Source organism: Lemur catta, chromosome 20 (assembly GCF_020740605.2).
Source record: "Lemur catta isolate mLemCat1 chromosome 20, mLemCat1.pri, whole genome shotgun sequence".
In the NCBI taxonomy this organism is placed as follows: Eukaryota; Metazoa; Chordata; class Mammalia; order Primates; family Lemuridae; genus Lemur; species Lemur catta.
The window spans coordinates 18,358,226-18,378,311 of NC_059147.1; the positions used below are offsets into that span (position 1 = coordinate 18,358,226).

Below are 20,086 nucleotides of genomic sequence, written 5' to 3' on the forward strand. Positions count from 1 at the left end.
AGCTGTCAAAGTGCAGCTCGGAGGCCTTGAACTCAGAGTCTAATTCAGTAGGTTGGAGGGGGTTGGCCCTGGATTCACCTGCCCAAGAATCCAGAAGCTTCTCCCTGCTCAGCCACCCATGGGGGCAGCTTTATCCCCGTGGCTCCCAGCCTAAGGATAAAAGGGACCCATCTGAGCCACGCGTCACTCAAGTTCCTAGAACCTGTCACCGGAACCTGGACTATCCAAGCAGCAGAAATCACTACCTCCATTTACTAGATGACGCTGAAAATCTGGTGCTCGAGCCTGACTCCTAAGGGGAAAGGAAAAACACAGAAGAGGAGTAAAGGAAGAACTCGGCTAGCTGTCAACATGCATCGCTGTCAACACATAAGTCCACAGAGAAAAGTCTAAGAGGAGAGCATTTTAGCAAAAATTTTTTGAAAAAAAAATTTTATTTTAGAGATTGCACTCTGTCACCCAGGCTGGAGTGCAATGGTGCAATCATTGCTCACTGCAGCCTCAAACTCCTGGGCTCAGCTTCTTTAAGAAAAATGAAACAGGCTGGGCACAGTGGCTCAGATCTGGAATTCCAGCACTTTGGGAGGCCAGGGCAGGAGGATCGCTTGAGCCAGGAGTGTAGGGCTGCAGTGAGCCATGATCATGCCACTGCACTCCAGCCTGGGTGACACAGTGAGACAAGAAGAAGAAGAAGGAGAATGAGGAGAAGAAGGAGAAGGAGGAGGAGGAGCAAGAGAAGAAGAAGCCAAAATATAAGTGAGTCTGTAGTGTAGTAATGAGAAGAATTAGGGGAAAAAATTAGAAAAGTGAAAACACAAAGCCAAGCCAGCCTATTAATGAAAAGCTTCAGTCAGTGAACATCTGATGGATGCCCCCAAAGCTCCTGGCTATAATGGGAGTTACAGGGGTTAGGAATGGTCACTAGCCTTGGGGAGAGAGCAAGCCCCACGTTACAGAGGGGCAATGAGAGTCTAGAGGCAATCGCCTGCATCTTCACAGAAGAACAAAATATAGGCCGGGCTACAAGGCCTCCCACCTCAAGGGATCTGGTGCTCATGGTGCAGCTGTGACATCAGGGACCACCTGGCTAGAGAATCTTATCAAGTGTCAGCGTCAAAGGTTGGATGCAAAAGCAAGCATGGGACATTATCAAAATGCCAACACATCTAGCATGGTGGGAAAAGCCTGGAACTTATAACATGTGATTGTGTTTATTTCTTGTATTGGGAGAAGACACAAAAATTATCAAAAAAGTTTAATGTTTACTGGAGAGGGGAGGAGGAATTTCAATTCTGATGGGTGTAAAGTGAGTTGGCTCATCCGCAGTGATCCTAGCAATCTGCCTCACGTGATTCTCTGGCAGTGACCCAGCTGCCCTGGCCAAGGGCAGACCCAGAGCCGTAGTACTTATTTCTGGTATTGTTTTTGTGCTTCCAGACACCATGTCTGGGTGTTCCCTGGCTCACCTGAAGAACTGCCCTGTTATTCAGCTCTTTTCCATTCTTCATTGGCTCTGGCCTCTGGTCTCTGCCTTTGAACTTTGTACGATTTTTATTTATTGTTCCTACCATAATGACCAACTTGTAACAGGGCCCTATAAATGCCAGTCTTATCTCCATCAAATCTCTGGCCGGCAGCATTAACGGGTCCTTGCACGTTCCCTGGCCTCTGCCGCCCTCTGATGGCAGCACGCAGCCCTGTCCCATCATGACTGCCCTCACAGTGACAGTTTAGGAAGCAGGTATCTGTGATTTCAAAATTCCAGCACCTTCCCACCTTACCTGTTCTCTTGACTTACTTTCTTGACTCATCTGCCATTTTTGAGAGGAAGCTGGAACTATGTCCATGAATTTTCCAGTTCTAACTTTCCAAAAAGCTCTAACGGCTGCAAAATTTCAACTAGACCTTTCTTTATAGCTAGGTGCTTTGCCCAAAGAATAAATTTTATCTATAAAGGATGCTATTTAATATAAGATGAATGTAAAATTTAGAAAATGCCAGGATTCTCATCTTTACTCCATCCCAGACACCTAGAGCAGAGAAAAAGAAGAAATCAGAAATAAGAAAAAATCTTGTTCTGGCAAAGGCATAAAAGTGGGATTCTATCTTAATTTAGGTTCCCTAAAAATCAAAACCTAGACTGGGTACAGTGGCTCACACCTGTAATCCCAGCACTTTGGGAGGCTGAGGCAGAAGATCACTTGAGCCTAGGAGTTCGAGACCAGGCTGGGCAACATAGCAATACCCCCGGCTCTATAAAAAATTTAAAAATTAGCTGGTGTGGGGGAGTGTGCCTATAGTCCCAGCTATTTGGGAGGTTGAGGCAGGAGGATAGGAAGATGGCTTGAGGATGGAGGAGTTCGAGGTTACAGTGAGCTATGATTATACCACTGCACTCCAGCCTGGGTGACAGAGCAACACCCTGTCTCAAAAAAATAAAGATAAAAAATAGCTCACTGCAATCTCAAACAATCCTTCTGCCTCATCCTCCTGAGTAGCTGGGACTACAGGCACATGCCACCAAGCTCATGTGAATTTTTCTTTCTTTTTTTTTTTTTGTAGAGAATGTCTCAAACTCCTGGCCTCAAGCAATCCTCCTGCCTTGGATTACAGTGGTAGGATTACAGATGTAAGCCCCCGAGCCTGGCCCATTTTTAAATGTTTTGTAGAATTCACCAGTGAAACCATCTTGCCTGGACCTGTCTTTGTTGGGAGGGTTTTGCTTACTAATTCAAACTCTTCACTTGTTCTAGGTATGCTCAGATTTTCTATTTCTCACTGAGTCAGTGAGGTAATTTTTGTGTGTCTAGGGATTCATCTATCTCACCTCAGTTATCTAATTTGTTGGCATGTAATGTTCACAGGATTCTGTTATAATCCTTTTTATTTCTGTAAGGTAGAGCAGTAAGGTCTCCATTTTTGCAAAAATTTACATTTTCTCAACAGGAAGACTCCTTTAATTCTGCATATTTCTCTCCACTTTTTTCCAAAAGTTTTATAGTTTTACATTTAAATCTATGATCCTTTGGGGCAATTTTTATATAAAACATAAGGTTTAGGTCAAGTCCATTTTTTTGTCCAGTTACTCCACCACCATTTGGACACCACATATCTGACAAAGAATTAATATCTAAAATATATAAATTCTCAAAACTCAAGTTTAAAAAAATCTAATTAAAAATGGACTGAAGAAACAGACATTTCCCCAAAGAGGCTGTATAGATGGCAAACAAGCATGTACAAAGATGTCCAACATCATTGGGCACTAAGGAAATGCCACTTAAAACCATGATGAGAGAGATCATTCACCTATTAGAATAGCTAAAATTACAAACAGTGGCTGGGCGAGGTGGCTCACGCCTGTAATCCTAGCACTCTGGGAGGCGGAGGCAGGAAGGTCGCTTGAGCTCAGAGTTCAAGACCAGCCTGAGCAAGAGCGAGAGCCCCCGTCTCTACTAAACATAGAAAAAAATTATCTGGCCATCTAAAATATATATATATATATATGTATATATATATATATATATACAAAAAATTAGCCAGGCATGGTGGCGCATGCCTGTAGTCCCAGCTACCCAGGAGGCTGAGGCAGGAGGATCACTTGAGCCCCAGGAGTCTGAGGTTGCTGTGAGCTAGGCTGACGCCACGGCACTGTAGCCCGGGCAACAAAGTGAGACTCTGTCTCAGGAAAAAAAAAAAAATAGTGACAAAACAGAAAGCTGGTGAGGATGCAGAGAAACCAGATGTCTTGAACATTGATAGTGGGATAGTAAAAACAATACTCTCAAAAAGTTATATGTTACATGATTTTGTTTACATGAGACCAGCGCACCCATCCCACGGCTGCTATGAGTGTTGACAATTGCTAGGGCTCACACAGCTGCCCCCATGTCTGGAGAACTGCCCTGGGCAGAGTGGAAGCTGCCTCTTGTTCCCGACTTCCCCAAGGAGTCTGGTTGTGAGGCTAATCTCCACTGAGACCACAACCTTGTTTAGCATTTTGTCCTGCTGCCCTATCCTACCCTGTGTCCTGAGAGCCCTCCGTCAATAAATCACTCATACCTGAATCTCCTGACCTAAGACAAGAAAAAAACTGATAGTGCAATAGCAGGGACAAATAAATGAATAAACAAAAACCCCAGACATCCTCCAGCCGTGCTTTCCCTACTCAAAAACTCTTTTCATGCAATCCAAGTCTGTCCTTTCAGAGGAACATAGTCTGATGAGTAAACCAATGGCATTGCTTAGACTTTGCAGCTGAGGATGCAGCCAACTTTAATAAAACATGACTCACACCCTGACAGAAAGCTTCGCAGTGGCCCTAGAGGAGGAAGCGTATCTCTTCCCTCCTCCTCCCTCCGCCCCCCACCCCCGCCGCTCCAATGTTGCCCAGCGCACAGAAGCAGACACAAGAACCTCCCCCCCAGTTTCAAACATTTCTTGTTCAACCCATCCTCATCCTTCCCGTACTGTGTCGTGGTTACAACAGTTCGTTGGGACATTATTCCTTTCTGAATCCCCAGCCCGGCGCAGAAGGCCTGGCACCGGTGAGTTCTCCGTCAACAGGTACTGGGTGGATTTGGGGCAAGTCTGGGAGAGTGTGTGGAAAGGGAAGAAGCATCCGGGAGGAAGCAAGTTGCCTTGGCTCCAAGCTGCCGAGGAAGGGCCTCTAGGGAGCCTGGCAGTCGGCCTGGGGGAGTGTCACAGTGAGCAGGACAGAAGCAGCCGTCCAACAGGCTGGTTGGAAGGACGCTCCCCCGGCGCAGCTGCGGTGGCGCGGGGGATTTCGCTTCGGGAGGGACCGGGACCGCCCCGTCTCCGGCAGCCACGTGGGAAGTCCCGCCGAGCGCGCGGCACCCCAGGGAAGGAGGCGCACGGGACCCCGCGTTCGCCGACTTCTCCCCTGGGCAGGAGGCAGGCGGCGGAGAGAAGCCGGAGGACAGGTCTTCCCGAACCGTGCCCGGGACGGGTTGGACGCACATCCCTCGGGAGGGACGAAGGTGAGCCTGGAATCACCCCCCGGCGCGGTCCCGGGAGGCGGCGGGGCAGAGGCGCTGCAGCCGGAGTCCCGGGCGGCGAGGGGAGAACCCCGGGTGCGGGTGGGGAGGTGACCGGCAGTGCAAGTTCCTGGAACTCAGGACCGAGTTGGTTTCGTTTCCTCCGCTCTGGTGGTGGACCTGCCTGCTCCGATCTTCCCCTTCTGCCAACGCAGGACGCGGAGCAGAGGTGGGGGGTGGGGGGCGCGCCGTGGGGCAGGGGGCGCGGGAACTGGTTCAGAACTGTCCAAGCAGCCAGGGACAGACGAACTCCAGGTGGTCGGTGGAGCAATTTCCAAGTTAGATGATTCCAATGCTTAGGGATTAACGCCCTCTTCCGTTTCTGGGGCCCATTTTAGGCGCCATGAAAGTAACCTATGGAGGGGAGGAGGAAGGACTTATGTTGTTACTGCCATTTTAAGATTTTTCACTTTCAAAATTAGTAACCTTTTTTCTCATTGTTTTACTGCAAGTAACATATGAACATATTCTTAGTATTGTTAGTTTTCCCTATTATGTAGATAGCACTGCATTGAACATCTTAGTATCCATCCATCTACACTCACACAAGCTTTTCTAGAGTAAATTCCTAGAAATTCAAATTGCTGAGTCAAAGTATGTGTATTTATATTCCCTTTCATCCCCTTGATATCCTTATCATACACAGTAGGCCCTAAACAATTTTACTTATTGCAGTTTTCAATATATTTTAATATCTCATAGGTAAGTCCTCTTATTTTTTTTAAATCCTGGTTATCCCTACTACACTCCTGTTTTAAATGAACTTTAGGATCATTTGGTTTCAATCCCAAAGTATACCATTGGGAATGTTAGTGGAACTGCGTCAAATTGGGTTTACATTTGGAAAGAATTGCCAGGTTTGTCATTTTTAATCTTCCCAGCTAGGGATATAACACTTTGCTCCATTTCCTCAAGCTTTGTTTTGTACAGTTTTCTTTATACCACACCAGCACTTTTCCTGTAAAATTTATCATTTTAAATTGTCACTTCTATGAGTGGGATATTTTCCCCATTATCCTTCCTGATTAGTTACTGCTGAGATAATGGCTTTTTGATGAGGCTGGTAATAAGACTGTTGGAGCTTGGAGCTAGGAAGCTGAAATCTGCAAGATTCCTTGAGCAGTATTTTCACATCTGCTTATGTATTTGGTGGAACAGAGAAAATGTAAAGCCCTTTGGCCTCACAAGTCCCAAACGATGGCTCAGCCACTGGAAATAGTTGGGTAGCCTGAGATCCACTGAGTTTTTTTTAGGAGTGCCCTAATGCTGTAGACCCCAGTCCCCAAGTTGCGACTAGTACTGGTCTGTGGCCTGTTAGGAACTGGGCGGCCCAGCAGGAGGTGAGCAGCTGCAAGCAAGTGAAGTTTCATCTGTATTTACAGCTGCTCCCCATCGCTTGCATTACTACATAAGCTCCACCTCCTGTCCCATCAGTGGCAGCATTAGATTCTCATAGGAGTGTGAACCCTACTGTACACTGCGCATGCGAGGGATCTAGGTTGAGCACTACTTATGAGAATCTAATATCTGATGATATGAGGTGGAGCTGAGGCAGTGCTGCTAGTGCTGGGGAGCAGCTGCAAATACAGATTATCATTAGCAGAGAGATTTGACTGCACAATAAATGTAATGAATCATCCCGAAACCATCCCAAACCCTGGTCCATTGGAAAAATTGTATTCCATGAAACCATTCTCTGTGCTAAAATGGTTGGGCCCTAATGCCTGTTACCTCCTTTGTCAGATCAGTGTAACACTCAGGTAACAAAAAACACAAGTGTATCACTTGCCCACCAAACTGATTTCACTTCTGCATTTTAAAGCTAGGTGTGGTTTTCAGGCCAATTATTTTCTCCAAGCTGTTATCTGATCTGTAAAATGTTGCTAATACTTAACCTACCTATTTCATGGAGCTGTTAAGAAGATTAGCTTTGTTTTAAAGTACTTTGAAAACAGTTTCCATAACCTTGTACTTATTTGAATGCAACCTCCTTGAACCTCAGTATCTTCATCTGTTAAATGAGGATAACCATGGAGAGCTCAGGGTTCCAAAGCGCTTAGGATATAGTAGATGAAGAGAGATTTGTCTTCACCGTTACCATCATCATTCATTACTGAACCCAGTTGCCTTGAGTTGCAAGCAGAGCAAACATGATTCAAACTGGCTTAAACAATGAGGGAGGTTATTGGTTCATGAAACCTGTAGCTGAGGGTCAATTTAAACCTGTGGCTTAATGTTGTGATCAAGACTCAGATTCTTCCTCTCTTTCCATTCTACCATCCTCAGGATAGCCTCATTTCAAGCTTTAGGACTACCGCTCTGTGCTTTCTAATTCATATTGAGGGAAAAGAGAAGTTGAGAGTAAGAAACTGGCTTCCTGGGCTCTCCTAGAAGAGCCAGGAACCTCCACAGCAAACATTCCCTGCCACCTAAATTAGCTCAGGTGCCCAGTTTTGAACCAATCACTATGGCAGGCTATTAGGAATTCTCCGACGATTTAGATCAGGGTTTCTTAACCCCTGCACTATTGACATCTGGGGCTGGATAAGTCTTTGTTGTGGGGGCTGTCCTAAGCATTATAGAACCCCTGGTCTCTACTTACTAGGTGCCAGTAGTACTCATCCTCCAGTTGTGGTAACCAAAAATGTCTCCAGACATTGCCAAATGTCCCCTGGGGGAAATAATCACCATTGACTGAAAACCACTGGCTTAGACTCATCAAGTCTCACCTGTGGAACCAAGGGTGGGATCCATTCCGCACAAACACATTGCTGAATGGGAGAGGAGCAGAGGGCCACTGACAATCTGGGCAGTAAGAAGAAGTAGAGAAATAGATTCTTCATAGGCAAGACAAATGTCCACCACAATTCTTCCAGACCTGGGAAATCTCTGACTCTTTCATTGCAAATGCCTCTGAGAGGGGTAGCACTTATAAAATGAAGTCTTTGTGATGTCTAGGCCAAGGGGTGGAGGAAGGTAGAACAAGTTTACAGCTGGCTACAAAAGCACAACAGAGAGGGCTGGGAGTGAAGACAAGGGAGGCAGAGATGCTCTGGGAAAAGAGAACAAAAGAAAAATTTGAGATTAACAGAAGCCAACTTCTATTGCAATCCTGAATATCGTTGGCCAACTGTGGTCAAGTTTGCAAATTGGGGCTTCACAGGCAATGCCCATTTGGCAGACATGTTTTATTTGGCCCACATGGTGTTGGACTACACAGATTTTGACTTGGTTGCAAGATTTAAAATCAAGAGATTTGACATAAAAATCCAGATTTCTGGCTGCTCTTGAAAAACTGGAAAGGTCTTCCACCACTGGGCCCTTTATTTTTGCAGATGAGGACTTGCTGGGTAACTAACTCCTGCCTTCTTTAGACAGGGCACGAGCTTTCCAACCCACAGTCCTCTCTCATTTTCCTGATGATGAGACCGGGAGTCAGTTGCCTTTATCATTGCATGTCTGCAGCTTTCTTTCCTATAGGACGTTAGAAAGAAAGTGATCAATTTTTTGTACTCTTGCCTCTCTCAAAATTGGACAAATGAAAGATAGACAAGAAAGGCCACATGTTTCAAGGAAAACACAAGGAAGCATATTTCTTTGTGGCAGTAAAGACTATTCCCAGCCTAGCTCACTTCACTCATGTGAGTTACCTGCCTGGCCCCTGAAAGCCCTATAATTTAGCAAGATATATTTGTTAGAATAGACTAAACTGATATGAAAATAGACCTCAAAATATAATGGCTCACGCACAATAGAAGTTTATTCCTTCATCACTTAACAGTTCATGGCAGATGTTCCATGTCTGTGGGTAGCTCTCCTCTAAGCGATGATCCAGGGACTCAGGCTTCTTCTTTCTTGGGGATCCACCATCTCTAGGGCCACATCAGCCTGTGCATCTTGATGGCAGAGGGAAGAGTGTGTAGAGGGGGCAAAGCTGCCTCAACCCGAGGTAGCACATGTCACATGCACTCATCCTGTTGCTGAGAACTAGTCACATAGCCACCTCAAACCACAGGAAGGCTGGGAGATGCAGTCCCAGCTGGACCTGCGCTTGCCAGCTACAACTCTGCTATTATGGAAGGGCAGAACAGCTTTTGGTGGGCAGCAAGCCATCTCTACCTTCCATGCAAATGGTAGGGAAACCTCTTCAGGCATTTCTATCACAGACCTCTTTGAGCCTCTCTTAGCCAAGTAGTAAATACGCAGGAGAGTCTGGGACCTCACTAAATCCCATCCACTTCTTCCAGCTATGGAGAGACTGGAGCAGATCATCTCCTTATGCAATCTCATCTACACAAAGTGTGACGAGATGAAATGCTGCCAGAGACAGTGCCAGCGTCTAGCGGTCCGTGTCCATGGCCTGGTCCCGGCTCTGCAGTTGCTCCAGAAGCAAGGAAATGGGAACCTGCCCCCTGAGGACATAACCGCCGCCCTGGACCGTTTCCAGGCTGCCCTGGAGGAGGCTAAGAAGCGGATAGACGAGTTCAAAGATACGGCCAAAATATGGAAGTTTCTAAAGTCAGGCCAAAACAAAATACTCTTCAGTGAAGTGAACGAGAAGCTGAGCGATGCCTATGAGGCGCTCTCGCTGCTGCTGCAGGCTGACCAGCGGATGTCCGCTTCAAGTGTGGCCGGAAGAGTGTCCTGGCCACAGGAAGACCAGGAGGACACAGAGGAAGACATGCGAGCTCTCCAAAGTCTGAGGAGTAGGTTGGATTTGGGGGAGAGGGCGGGGGTGCAGCTGGGGGCATTTTAGTCTCACTTTAATTCACAAAGGAGCAGGAAGGATGCAGTTTGAGCAGCTGTGTATACTTGCAGTTCAGAACTAACATCCCTGGGCCCAGCTATGGTGGGGGCCCATGAAATGTGGGCGAGCCAGTGCGGGAGAGGGGAGAAGATACTGACGTGTCTCTTTTGACTCTACATTCTCTCTTTGATGTGATACCTGGGATTCCAGAAGCTCCTTCCAGCCCTAGTTTTCCCAGGACCCTCAGTTAAGTTGTAAACTGTCCAGGAGGAAGAATTAACTAAGAAACATAAATTGCGTACAGCATGCCTGGCACTGTTGTGTTAGGGATGTAGCAGCATACAGCAGAACAGACAAGATCTCTGCCCTCGTGGAATGTAATAGAGAGCTAAGTAAATTGTTTTATCTGAAGGCAATGAAGGCCGGGCGCTGTGGCTCACGCCTGTAATCCTAGCACTCTGGGAGGCTGAGGCTGGAGGATCGCTCAAGGTCAGGAGTTTGAGACCAGCCTGAGCAAGAACGAGACCTCGTCTCTACTAAAGAAAAAAACAGAAAGAAATTATATGGACAGCTACAAATATATATAGAAAAAATTAGCCAGGCATGGTGATGCATGCCTGTAGTCCCAGCTACTCGGGAGGCTGAGGCAGGAGGATCGCTCGAGCCCAGGAGTTTGAGGTTGCTGTGAGCTAGGCTGATGCCATGGCACTCTAGCCTGGGCAACAGAATGAGACTCTGTCTCAAAACAATAAATAGATAAATAAAGGCAATGAAAACCATAAAGGAGGTCATGAGATGCAAAGAGACAATGGGTACAGAGAGAGTGGTTACAGTGACCACTCCCCAGTGGGGTGGCATTTGAATGGGAGCCTTGAATAATAAGAAGGAGCTATCCATACGAAGATGAAGGGAAGAGAAATCCAGAGAGAGAAAACAGCAAAGGCCCCCTGAGGTGGGAATAAATATGGCATTTCCCAGGAACAGCCGGGGGCCAGGGTGGCTTTGGCACAGTAAGCAAAGGAGAGCGAGTGGTACCAGATGAAAGTGGAGAAGTAGACCAGAAGATACAGGAGCAAGGACATGCAAGGCTGTGTAGGTTTGAGAAGAAATTGAGGCTTTATTCTTAGAGTCATAGGAAGCCAGTGAAGGGAACATGAGCCTGTCATGATTTGATTTAGATTAAGAGAAAAATCATCCCTCTGGCTGCTGTGTTTTAGTTGGACTATAGTGGGGTGTGTTAGTCAATTACTGATGCACTAATGCTGCATAACAAACCAGCCCAAAACTCAGAGGCTTAAAACAGTGATCATTAACTCTCACGTCCAGGAGTCTGCAGATCTGTTGGGGTTTTCCTGATCTCAGGTGGGCTGGGCTGGGCGTGGCTCTAGGCACCAGGTCCAATTTGAGTCTGTTCTTCATGTCTCATTCTGAAGCCCAGGCTAAGGGAACAGTGAGTACCTGAGGAATTGCAAGAAGGCAAGCCCAACTGTGCTAGCACATTTCACGCCTCTACTTTGTCACGTCCACTAACATCCAAAGCAGGTCATATTGCCACGCCCAACATGAAGAGACAGGGAAGTAACATGTGCCCACTACAAGGCTATGACATGGGTGTGGACATATGATACAACTACCTGGGAGGGAAGACTTGGGGTCAGTAACTCAACCTACCCCTAGTGCCGGAATGGAAGTGTGAGCCCAGTTAGGAGACTATGTTAGAGGCTAGGTAAATGATGACAGTGGCTTGAACTAGGGTGGCCCTAGTTGGATTGGGGGGTCGGGGGGGCAAGGCCCTAATGGGAAGAGGCATGGGCTAGGTTGGAGGTGGGGGAAGGAAGCAGAGCCTGGGCCACCAGAAGAGAGAAGAGAAGGGAAAGATGGAAATCATTGTGGCCTCATTACACTTTGGCAGATGCTGATGATATGAATTCAAACGCTTCCCTCTTGTAAGGATTGTGGGTGGAGAGAGAGGGAGTGAAGAAAGGGTGGGGCACACGTGGATGAACCTCCTGGGTACAGTGAGCAGCCACTCAGCATCGTAAGGAAACAAGTTTATTTCTCATTCAGGCAAAGTCCAGGACACTCTCCCAGGTGACTGGGCAACTGTCCTCTTTCCAGAATACTTTGAATAGTATGGCACTTTCGTGGTGACACAAACTTCCCTCGTTCCCAAAACAGCCGGATTGGAACCTTGAGAAGAGTCAATTAAATGCTTCCTCAGGGAAGTGACAGATGTCTCTTTCGCTTTGTTTCTTGGCCAAAGCAAGTCGCACAGCCATGCTTCAAGGCATTTCCTACGTGCTTAGTAGAGAGCTGAATACTGGTGAAGCAGTAGTCATTCCCACTCCAGTGAATATGAGAGGTCAAAAATGGTATCTTGGTGGTTTTAATTAGCATGTGGGTTTTTTTGTTTTTTTTTTTTTTTTTTGTTTTTTTGAGACAGAATCTCGCTCTACTGCCTGGGCTAGAGTGCCGTGGTGTCAGCCTAGCTCACAGCAACCTCAAACTCCTGGGCTCAAGCAATCCTCCTACCTCAGCCTCCCGAGTAGCTGGGACTACAGGCATGTGCCACCATGCCAGGCTAATTTTTTTTTTCTATATATTTTTAGCTGTCCAGATCATTTCTTTCTATTTTTAGTAGAGACGGGGTCTCGCTCTTGCTCAGGCTGGTCTCAAACTCCTGACCTCGAGCGATCCTCCCACCTTGGCCTACCAGAGTGCTGGGATTATAGGCATGAGCCACCTTGCCCGGCCAGCATGTGGTTTTAATTAGCATTTATATTTTTGAGTATTTGCTGTCCTTTTTTTCCTGAAGAAACTGAAAATATAGAAGCTTCACTGAGGCAGCTAGGAAGCACCACGAAAGAAATAAGGGAAGCCTTGAAGCAGTGTAACTTAACGGGTGCCCTGCTGCTTCCAGTGGCCCCCAAACTAGAAGTCATCAGTTTACTGGAACTCCAGCCTCCCCCTGCCCCTGCCCTTGTCATTTTCTGTGCTGGATGGCGGGAAGCAGCCCACAGGTTTGGGGATGTGTTCATGGCTAGCCCAGGCTTCCATCCACACGGTGGCATTTGAAGGGGGCTTCTCAACCACTGAGGTATCTTCTAGCACCTGTCAAAGTGCTAAAAACTTCCCCTATGAATAACATCAAAGCTTCAATTCACTTGCTGAATTACCAAGAAGAAATTCAAATCAAACTTAGAGGATACTGCCTTCTAGGAGCTCCCGGCCGTGGGTGGAGGAGGGGAGAGGAAAGACAGACAGTGAACACACAACAGCAGTGAAGTTACTGGGCTTCAACTTTGTCCCTAACTACAAGATCTGAAATGACGAGACCAGATGCTAGGGCTTAGGTGCCAAGTTGTGTGGCAACAGGATTAGACAGAGCTCCAGGAGGAGAGCAAGGGCTCTGGGTGGGGGTTAAGACTGGAGAGATGGGCAGGGTTTGGAGAGGAGGGAAGGGATGTGCATGACACAGCTGTGCCTCTGTCAGTCACTCAGAGGCACTGGAACCTCTCCCCTGGGTTGAGTCAACCAGAGGCTCCAGCAAGGGCCAGCTCTGGTTTGTGGTGAAGACCTCCCCACTCACATGTCACAAAGATGCCACTTCCCTGAGGACCCTTTCCACAGCTCATTTACTCTTTATCTTCTTCTGTCCTTTGGCTGAGGTCAGACTTACCACCAAAAACCAGACGTAAGAACCCACTAGAAGAAATCAAGGAGATTAAGAAGGAGGAGCTTTCAGAGTCCCCATGGATCCTGCTAAAGGAAGATGAATTCAGCACACTTTATAAAGGAGAATATCACAGATCTGAAGTGTCCATAAAAGTATTCAACAAACCCCAGGCCAAAAGCGTTGGGTAAGTCATTTTGTATGGTTCTCTCTGTTGCTCCCCAAGGGGAGAGGCCTATTGTCACCACTTTTAGATGGAGAAACCTGGGCCCCAGGGTCAAATACGGTCAAATGACTTACCCCCATTATTGAAGAGCAAAGTCTTGACTTTAACACATATCTTTCCATCTTGATTCTAGAGCCTTCTCTCCTTGATTCATATATTTGTGTATTTTTAAAACTTTGTTCCCTTTCAATCATGTTTCTCAGTTCCCCATCCCCTCTACAGACAGTAATTCTGGTGGGCTTTGTTTGTGTGTACTCCTGTAGAATGTGTGTATGCATTTTTAATTTTCACAGCTGGTAGTGTTAATGTCCGTTGTCTACCTTCCTTACCCTTTTCACCCGGCATCATGGAACATGTTCTATACGTGGAGTCCTTCCCTTCTGTTTGCCATCCATGGTGTAGATCCACATTTTGCATATTTTTCCCACAACAGAAACTGGTCTGCTCTCCAACTTTCCGCTGCCAAAAATAATGTCACCTAAGTATCCCTTTATGGACCTGCATGAGAATTCTTTGGGATATAGCGCCAGGAGAGGACTGATGGATAATAGGGTATGTATGTATTAAATTAACTAAGAACTAGTAGGCAGCTCCTCAGAGTGGAGTGTATATGCCTACACTTGCACCAGCCATGCTTGAGAGCTCCTGTGTCACACATGGCTACCTACCCTTGGTGTTATCCAGTTTTTTAACTTGTTTCTTCCTTACAGTTATAAAATTATTGATATCTTATGGCTATTTAAATTTGCATTTCTCTGTTTACTAATGAAGTCAAACATTTATTTGTTTGTGGCTTTTTTCTTTTCTTTCTTTCTTTTTTTTTTTTGGAGACAGAGTCTTGCATCTTGCTCTGTTGCCCAGGCTAGAGTGCCGTGGCATCAGCCTAACTCACAGCAACCTCAAACTCCTGGGCTCAAGTGATCTTCCTGCCTCAGCCTCCTGAGTAGCTGGGACTACAGGCATGCACCGCCACACTGGCTAATTTTTTCTATTTTTAGTGGCCTGGCTCATTTCTTTCTATTTTTAGTAGAGACAGGTTCTCACTTTTGCTGAGGCTGGTCTCTAACTCCTGACCTCAAGTGATCCTCCAGCCTCGGCCTCCCAGAGTGCTGGGATTACAGGTGTGAGCCACCACACCCGGCCTATTTGTATGTGTTTTAGCTGTTTGGGTTTCCTCTTCTGTAAATTGCCTGTTCATATCCTCTGCCCTTTTTTCTGTCATGGCTGCTGTTTTTGTCTTGTCAGTTTGTGGAAGATCGTTGTATGTCATGGATATTAATCACTTGTCAGCTTTAGGTATTACAAACTTTGTCCATGGTATCCAACAGCAAACGGGCATTTTTTAAATGTTGATGTAATCAAATTCTTCAAAGCTTTACCTTATTATTTGTGCTCTTGAGGTGCCCTTCCCCACCCCTAGATCTTAAAGGCATTCTGTATTTTCTTCTCTTAACTTTACAGTTTCTTTTTCCATATTTAGGCTCTAATCCTCCCGGGATCCACCTTTCTGTGTAATATTATGTAGGGTCTAGTTTTATTTCTAGCTACATAACAAGTCCATTTTCTCTACACCATCTATTTAGTGATCTGTCCTTTCTCCATTACTTTGTGGTGCCAGATTTATTGTATATTAAGTGTCTATATAAACATGGATCTAACTCTTATCTCTTTAATCTGTTCCACTTTTCAATTTGTCTGTCTTTGCACCAATTTTTATGGAGAAGAAATGCCCCTTTGTGTTTCTTTTGGTCACTGCACTACAAGTTGAACCCATAATGTTAACCAATAGAGTAGCCACATACACGAAAGACGGTATTGGAAACAAATGCCTAAGGTAAAAAGTCAATTCCCTGGCAATTGTGTGTACCACTAACCTCCCACCCTCCACCCGCCACCCCAAGATCTTGCTGTTTTTTTCTGTCTCTCAGTCACCTATCTAGCTTGCAGGATTTGAGTTGAGCAAAACACAGACTTCTATCATTCGGGAAACTAAGAGAAAAAAGGCAGAAAGAGTCATTTCAGCAGCGTATTGCTCACCTCAGAGGCTGGAAAATGTGTATTATGATTATGACATAAAAGCTGAAATATACAGGTATGTTCATATTCTCATGTAGATTCTATCTCAGATGAACAGGACAGGGAAGTCCAAGTCAGACTCCCCCTCTAAGGCAGGGAGTTCAACTCTGTTGAACGAATTTGGGTGGTAATCAGAAAATTCACAGAGTTTTCTGGAAATGGCTAGAGGGGCGTGGGAAAAGAGAAACTTGTTATGGTTGCTCAGTTTCTTGGTTTTCTTTTAGCTTTGGAATCGTCCTCTGGGAAATCGCCACTGGCAAGATCACGTTTGAAGGTGAAGAATGTGAAGGCTGGCTTGGCTGGTGCTGGGTTTGGGTCCCCTTCCAGTAAACTAGAAATTCCCCATCAGTGCTGTCCTAGGCATTTAGTTCTCCAATATGGGAACTGCTGGGCTGGTCAGTGGAATCATTAGAAGCTCTTGTCATTTCTATACTCAAAGTCCCTGCTTCTGATGCCAGCCATCAGCATCCAGAGAGATGTGCGAGTTCCAGAGCAATTTTTTTAAGGCTGCCGTCTTGTCATTTCCATGCTAGGCTATGATTCTAAGACGATCCTCCAGTTGGTGGTTGTGGGCCGGCAGCTGGAGCCACTGGGTAAAGATTGCCTTGAAGAGCTGCGGAAGATCATTGATGGGTGCCGAGCCTATGAGCCCTCCGCACGGCCCTCCGTGGATGGTAGGGTTCCTTCTGGTGCAAACAGCGTGTGCCACACACTTATTTCACATTAGTGAAATATTTCCTTTTCACAAGCTCCAAGGCAGTAGTTAACACCAAACGTGATTTTACTCTTCAGGAGACATTTGGCAATGTCCGAAGACATTTTTGGTTGTCACAAATATGAGAAGGTAGAATGAGGCGTGCTACTGGCATTTAGTGGATAAAGGACAGGGATGGTACTCAGCATCCTGATGGTACAAATGCGCAGGACAGCCCTTCACAACAAAGAATTATCTGGCCCAAATGTTGAGAATGCAGGGTTTCAGAAACTCTACCCTAAGGGCATTGTTTAATCTATAGTGGTTTGGAAAGGCAGATTATTTTTCTCTAGCCTATTTCTTTCCTTTCTTTTTGTGTGTATCTTTCTTTTTCTTAATTAATTAATTATTTATTTTTTGTCATAAGAAAATTCAGAAGAATTTTTTTTTTAAGAGATGGGGTCTTGCTATGTTGCCCAGGCTGGAGTGCAGTGGCCCTTCACATAGCACACTGCAGCCTCAAACTCCTGGGCTCAAGCAGTCCTCTTGCTTCAGCCTCCCCAGTAGCCAGGATGACAGGCATGCATCACAGCACCAGGCTCTATCTTTCTTTCTTTTTGTCTTCCTATCTTTCTCTCTCCTTCCTTCCCTCCCTCCCTGTCTGCCTGCCTTCCCTCCTTCCTTTTTTCAGCATCCTTGGATTATTTCCTTGACTCAGACTCTTACTCACCATGTCATCAGCTGCTTCTCTGTAGCTTCCTTACAATGTCTCCCTCCCTGGGAGTAAGTCCCTGTCCTACTCTAGCTCCAAATCTCCCAGACTTTCTACAAAGCCCAAACAAAAGAGAGAGGAGTTCACATGCAGCATCCCTGGATTGGGGAAGTGTTTCCACTAAAGCTGCTGCAAAGTTCAAGGACACAAAATGATTTTTTCTTATCTTTATCATGATAGGGGCCATACTACAGCAGTGTATAAAATATATATGTTCAGTTAAAATGTCAAAGTAAAAGAATATCACAAAGCCACCCTTCATTAAGAAATAGAACATTGCCACTTGCTCAGAGCTTCCTAAAGAATTGGCCTTTGGGGTGGATGAGAAGCTGACAAAGATTTATATAGTGCCTTTCTCTCCTTCAAACTCTTTTGTCTTCTTCCTCCCTCTTCTAGGCTCCCTTACACCTCAGGGTCCTCTTGGTTTTAGAGAACCTAATACCAGAGACTAATTCACTAAGATATAAGTTTGTCCTTCCTATGAGGTTTTAAAAGTAAATCAAGTAAAAGAACTTCATATCACAAAGACATGAGTGCAGATGGTAGTTTAGGCACCAGCCAGACCAGGGGGAATGCAGTTTCTGCAGCATTGTGTAGTACAGAAACATCTTTATGTTTCTAGCTTGGCTCTCAGCTTCCTGCACTTATATAATTTCTGGTCATTCATCCACAGAAATCTTAAAGAAACTGGAGGCCCTAACTAAAGCCTTTACTAAGTAGCATATCAAAACCAGAACCAAACAGTCCTTGGACAAGAAGCTGGAAGAGACATGCACCGGACATCTCTCTCATATCCTTTGGCATCAAGTTATTTATGGTTCCTGGGGGGCAGCACTTCTCGTTTACAAATAGAAAGCAATTTCTGTCATACAGGACACATCCTACTCCAAATGTTATTTTAAAAAATACACTTCTGATAGTAATTTTGATAGAGGGTTTGCAAAAATGTATCTCTGTGTCCATACCTCTTGGCAATGTAACTTTACAGCTCCTTACATCAAGAAGTGGAGTCTATTTCCCCACCATTTGAATCTGGGCTGGCCTTGTGACTTGATTTGGTCGATAGAATGTGGAAGAAGCCATGGTGTGCCATTTCCAAGCCTAGGCTTAAAGATGCCTTACCAATGTCTGCTCTCTTTCTTGGAGCCCTACCCAGCCATGAACAAGTTGGGCTAGGACGCTGTAGGATGAGAGACCATATGGAACGAACAGAAACAAGCTTTCCTAGCTGAGACCACACTAGACCAGCCAACCTGGCAGCTGACCTGATTACATGAGTGATCCCAGTCAAGACCAGAAGAATCACCCAGCTGAGTCCAGCCCAAATTGCCCATTCACAAAATCATGAACTAAATAAATTTGTGTTTTCTTAAACCACTAAGTTGTGGAGTGATTTGTTACATAACAGTAGTAACAGAGCGAACACTATTCAGTCCTTCTTCTTGCTCATTGAATTAAATACAAACTCTCTACTAGGATACCCATAGCTTTATGTCCCTGACTCCAACCTAACTTTCCATGTAAGGTCCCAGAGTTCTCTCCAGTCAGAGATTGCAAACTCTAATGTCTATAGGGCCTAGGAGGGAAATTTATTTTTTCATGTAGAATGGGATCCCAGTGTTTCCAGAGCTTTCTGTTGTGTCAAAAGAAGCCAGAACTTTGGATTTTTCTTTGAGTTGTCCCTATTTATTTATTTATGTATTCATTCATTCATTTAATCATTTATGACAGGGTCTTGAGACATTGCCCAGGCTGGTCTCCAACTTCTGGACTCAAGTGTTCCTATCGCCTCAGCCTCCTGAGTAGCCAGAATCACAGGTGTGCCATTGTGCCCAGCTCCCTAGTTTTAAAGGTTGGCATCTCATCAACATTTTTTTTTTTTTTGAGACAGAGTCTCACTCTGTTGCCCGAGCTAGAGTGAGTGCTGTGGCGTCAGCCTAGCTCACAGCAACCTCAAACTCCTGGGCTCAAGCGATCCTCCTGCCTCAGCCTCCCGAGTAGCTGGGACTACAGGCATGCACCACCATGCCTGGCTAATTTTTTATATATATATATTTTTTAGCTGTCCAGATCGTTTCTTTCTATTTTTAGTAGAGACAGGGTTTTTCTCTTGCTCAGGCTGGTCTCGAACTCCTGACCTCAAGCGATCCTCCTGCCTTGGCCTCCCAGAGTGCTAGGATTGCAGGCGTGAGCCACCGTGCCCAGCCCAACAATTGTTTTAATGCTGATAAGACAAACAATATGTTAGCATAGGAGCTACCAGATTTTAATCCTTGCCAGACTTAAACACATGTTTCTGGCGTGTGGCCCATTAGTTCTGAATTGTTTATACATTTGCTCATAGTGTTTGCTTTGCCTAGGATATACTAACCCCTACCTCTATAGGTTGCATTTTTTTTTTCAGAACTCTTCTCAAATTATTCAACAGCAAATGTGCTAGACGTTGTTCTAATCACTGAGGAGACAGCAATAAACAAAATATGTTTGGACCTTATATTCTAGTAGTCGTCTCTGATGAATAAAATGATGGCTGATTTCTATTTTTTTATCTTTTACTTATCCTTGATTTCTTTTTTTAACCTAGAACATATTTTTTTATAAATAAAAAAATGCAGAAGAATACACATTGGCAGGTTCAACATTTGACAATTCTTTTCTAGAGTTTATTGTTAGTTATTACTATGTTCATCTTTAAAATCATTTGTTCTCTTTACTGTATGAGTTACAATGAAAATTCTCCCCTGTAGAGGAAGCCTTCACACTTTGGCAGACCCACAGATAGAAGTGGATTTACCATGAAACTAATAAAGCTTAATCCTCAGGGCCTCTCACTTGCAAGGG

At 45.3% G+C, this 20,086-nt stretch overlaps 1 protein-coding gene across 6 annotated transcripts; it reads left to right on the plus strand.

Moving 5' to 3' along the window:
- The first annotated feature begins 4,390 nt into the window (after positions 1–4,390).
- Positions 4,391–18,619, plus strand: MLKL (mixed lineage kinase domain like pseudokinase). 6 transcript variants are annotated; one of them, XM_045533952.1, is made up of 7 exons: positions 4,391–5,000; positions 9,305–9,763; positions 10,589–10,591; positions 12,620–12,694; positions 16,004–16,081; positions 16,313–16,453; positions 17,919–18,619. In XM_045533952.1, the coding sequence occupies exons 2-7, from the start codon at positions 9,307–9,309 to the stop codon at positions 17,963–17,965; spliced, it is 801 nt and encodes a 266-aa protein (XP_045389908.1). In that variant the 5' UTR covers positions 4,391–5,000; positions 9,305–9,306; the 3' UTR covers positions 17,966–18,619. The 6 variants fall into 6 exon arrangements, 2 of the variants coding, with proteins under 2 accessions (XP_045389908.1, XP_045389907.1); XR_006730501.1 differs by lacking the exons at positions 10,589–10,591; positions 12,620–12,694; positions 17,919–18,619 and adding exons at positions 13,478–13,664; positions 14,137–14,255 and having other exon boundaries at positions 4,464–4,547; positions 4,912–5,000; positions 15,632–16,053; positions 16,313–16,362; XR_006730502.1 differs by lacking the exons at positions 10,589–10,591; positions 12,620–12,694; positions 17,919–18,619 and adding exons at positions 13,478–13,664; positions 14,137–14,255 and having other exon boundaries at positions 4,487–4,547; positions 4,919–5,000; positions 15,632–16,053; positions 16,313–16,362.
- Positions 18,620–20,086: the final 1,467 nt, after the last annotated feature.